The sequence below is a fragment of the Triticum aestivum genome, chromosome 5B (genome assembly GCF_018294505.1).
Source record: "Triticum aestivum cultivar Chinese Spring chromosome 5B, IWGSC CS RefSeq v2.1, whole genome shotgun sequence".
In the NCBI taxonomy this organism is placed as follows: Eukaryota; Viridiplantae; Streptophyta; class Magnoliopsida; order Poales; family Poaceae; genus Triticum; species Triticum aestivum.
The window spans coordinates 74,622,753-74,625,878 of NC_057807.1; the positions used below are offsets into that span (position 1 = coordinate 74,622,753).

The 3,126-nt window shown below is 47.5% G+C and overlaps 1 protein-coding gene across 1 annotated transcript; it reads left to right on the forward strand.

Moving 5' to 3' along the window:
• Positions 1–992: 992 nt before the first annotated feature.
• On the forward strand, positions 993–2,918 carry LOC123110490 (uncharacterized). The gene is made up of 4 exons (XM_044531021.1): positions 993–1,114; positions 1,145–1,164; positions 1,522–1,757; positions 1,853–2,918. Exons 3-4 carry the CDS (start codon positions 1,578–1,580, stop codon positions 2,180–2,182), a joined length of 510 nt encoding a protein of 169 aa, XP_044386956.1. The 5' UTR covers positions 993–1,114; positions 1,145–1,164; positions 1,522–1,577; the 3' UTR covers positions 2,183–2,918.
• Positions 2,919–3,126: the final 208 nt, after the last annotated feature.

Here is a 3,126-nt window from a genome sequence, read left to right on the forward strand (position 1 = left end):
CGACCCGTCACGCCTCGAAAAAGGCATGGCACGACACAACCCATGTCGGCCTTTTAATAAAAGGGATGTGTCATGCCAACTCGATGGCATGGATGGAGGACCGGCTTGGCACACGGAATAAAAAAGACTAGCACAACACATTAAAAAGGTCAAAAAGGACCTAAAAAGGCCTAAACAACCTAAAACAACCGTAGAAACACCCTAAAAAGTCCAAAACATCCCTAAAACAATTCTAAGAAACCATAAAATGGCCCCGCGGTTAAAAGGGTCGTGTCAGCCCGCCCTTAAGTCTTGACCTTAGGGATCAGCGCGGGCCCGCCGACCCGCCCCATGTATCCATGTGCAATGTTGTGCCGCGTCAAAAAATACATGTTGTGGGCTGGACTTATAAGCATGGCCCATATGACGAGGATTGTTCAGGTCTCGTCATTTTTAGATCCAAAATGATAGTACTATGTTACAAAGATATTGACTCAAAAAACAAAAGAAAATAAAACTACTCTACAAAGATAAGACTCCTGCACATGAGACCTCTTTGCACAGATTCAAATTATGTCAAAATTATTGGCAGACAGCTTAGAATTCAAGAGCAAGTACACAAGGAAACAAGGGGTGGTGGAGTGGAGTACAGACCAAATCATTCAAAGAAACACGAAAACCAGCCTCCCTACACAAATAAAAGAAACTGAAAGAAAAGGTGGCCTCCATGACCAATCGAGGAAGAAAAAGGTCCCATCTTTTTTATTGCTTCAATTATGGCAGCAGTTTTGCCGTGCAGGCCGAAATTATTTCCTCTTGCCCCCTACCAGCTTTTGCTCAACCTGCTTCCCATATGCAATTATTAAATATCTCCCCCGTTTTTTTAATATCAAGGATTCCCTTCTTTATATATACGAAAGAAAAAAAAGAAAAATAACAATATTTGCCACTTGCTATGGGTAAGCTGTCCCCGTGTGGTTCCCCATTCCCTGGCTATTTAAGGCCTCCCATCCCCTCCTTCCTTTTCCTTCCTCCCATCGGCACGCCCATCCCGCTCCTCTCATAATCCTGAGAGTTTCTTCTTTTGTTTTATTTTTCTTTCTTGGTAGGAGTAACAATAGTTTTGGCTCTCCTCCTTTCTCTCTCCCTGTATCCAAGGAGAGAAATTCAGAGGCGAAGCTTCAGGTAAACATCAACCTCCTCTCCCCCATCTCTCTATTTATCTCTCTCTCTCTAGTTTCCCATCTTCTGTTGGGGATCTGTGTTGTGTGGTCTGGGGTAGAGGTGAGGCTCGTTCTTTCTGTTTTCTTGATAGGTTTTGTTACAGATCTTGGGAAACTACCACATGTTCTTGCAAAAAGAGGGAAAAACACGAGGGGAAATCTCCAGTTCATCTTGATTTCTTTCTGTGTGGGTGGGAAAAAAATTAGATTAGTTAGCAATTGGTTTTTGGCGTCTCGTTTCACGCAAAATTTCGTGGGAAGATTGGACGTTTTTAGAGGTGAAACTGAGCAATTTCTTTGGCTGTTCTTGTTCTTGCAGGGTTTGTAAATTTTCCGGATCTAATCAACTAACCAAAAAAACCCAAAAAAGGAACCATGAGCCACTTCGCCGCCATGAAGAGCCCCGTCCCGGTCGCCGCCGCCGCCGCCACCGACGCGAAGAGCCCGCTCTTCTGCCCCAAGCCGCGCCGCCCGGTCGCGCCCCTCCGGTGCCACCAGAGTAGCCACTCCGACGCGGGCGCCGGCATGGATCTGCTCGACCTCCTCCTGTCAAAGGTGAGTTCTTTCTCCGCCTCGGCCCAAGATCCATGAGTTCCTCGCGCGACTTCTCTCCAACGGGTCGCTGATGTTTCTGCTCTGGTTCTTGGCAGGGCGATGAGAGCAATCTTTCGGCGGCGTCCCCGCAGCCGCCGTTGTTCTGTGGCTCGCCTCCGCGGCGGGCCTCGAACCCGGTGGTCCACGACAGCCGGTTCGGCATGGACTGTCCGTCCAGCCCCCTGCCGTGGTGGCCGGTGATGTCGCCGGTCACGCCAGCGCCGGTGGTGGTCCGTCCTACCCCACGCCCGGCGGGACCACCGATGTCGCCCCGTTCCTCGGCTGGGTGCGCTCGCGTGTTCCAGCCAGCCGTCCGCGTTGAGGGTTTTGACTGCCTCGACGGTGGCCGTAGCGGCCGTGGCCATGACATCGCCGCCATGGTCTAGATGCACATACAACATCGAATAACCAGGAAATCTTCTCCCCTCAGTAGTGCAAAAGCTTGGAGGGAGAGAGATGAGAGTGAGGAGATGAGTGAGAGGAGCTTAAGTCCAAAATTTAACCCCTAAAAACTATATAATCCATCAATCAAATCCCATAAGTATAATGAGTCTAGGTAATTTTACCACAAATCTTTTTGTATGTAAATAAATTTCAGGTTCAGATGCAGGTGCCCTTCTTGTAAATTTGGGAGCTCTAGTTTGGGGGGGATGGGGTAGAAGAAATCTAGGGGGTGGGGATCAGGGACAGAGGGCACAAGAAACACAAAGTTTAGCCCTCTTGTATGAATCAATTTTTTCATGAGTCCCTTTGCCTTCCTTCTGGATTAGATATTCAATTAGGTTGGAGGGAGGGGAGGGGTTGGGAATTAGTTAGGTACCTGTCCTAGTTCATCTGTCATCATGCTTATTTTTGGTTTATGATGGAATTGTTTTTGTCCATGCAACCAAGAAATCCAGGGCCAAGCAAGGCCATGGAGATGTGTACAAAAGAGTGGCTACAAGAAGAGAAGAGAGAGCAGCTAGGTTTAAGTCAAGTCAATGAGTGAGTTGTGTGAGAGGCATGAATGATGTATTCGTGATATCGTTTTCTCCGTATATGTAATATATCGTTTCATTGAAGCAGTATGTGTAATATCTCATGCCATGATTATCACCAGCCCTTGTGACATCTTTTATTTTATGGATTTTTTCGTCCCCTCTCATTTTCTTGGTGGTTGGTTGATTGAATCGTATGGAGCCCCATCACAACACATGGTTTCCATGTGCTGAAGCAACACGTAGGTGATAAGGATGGTGACTAGCCAATGACTAACGCAAAAGAGCCTGCCTGAGTGGCTAATAATCTCAAGCTGGCTCATGGGGATTTGAAGGGCCAAAGATGAAATACC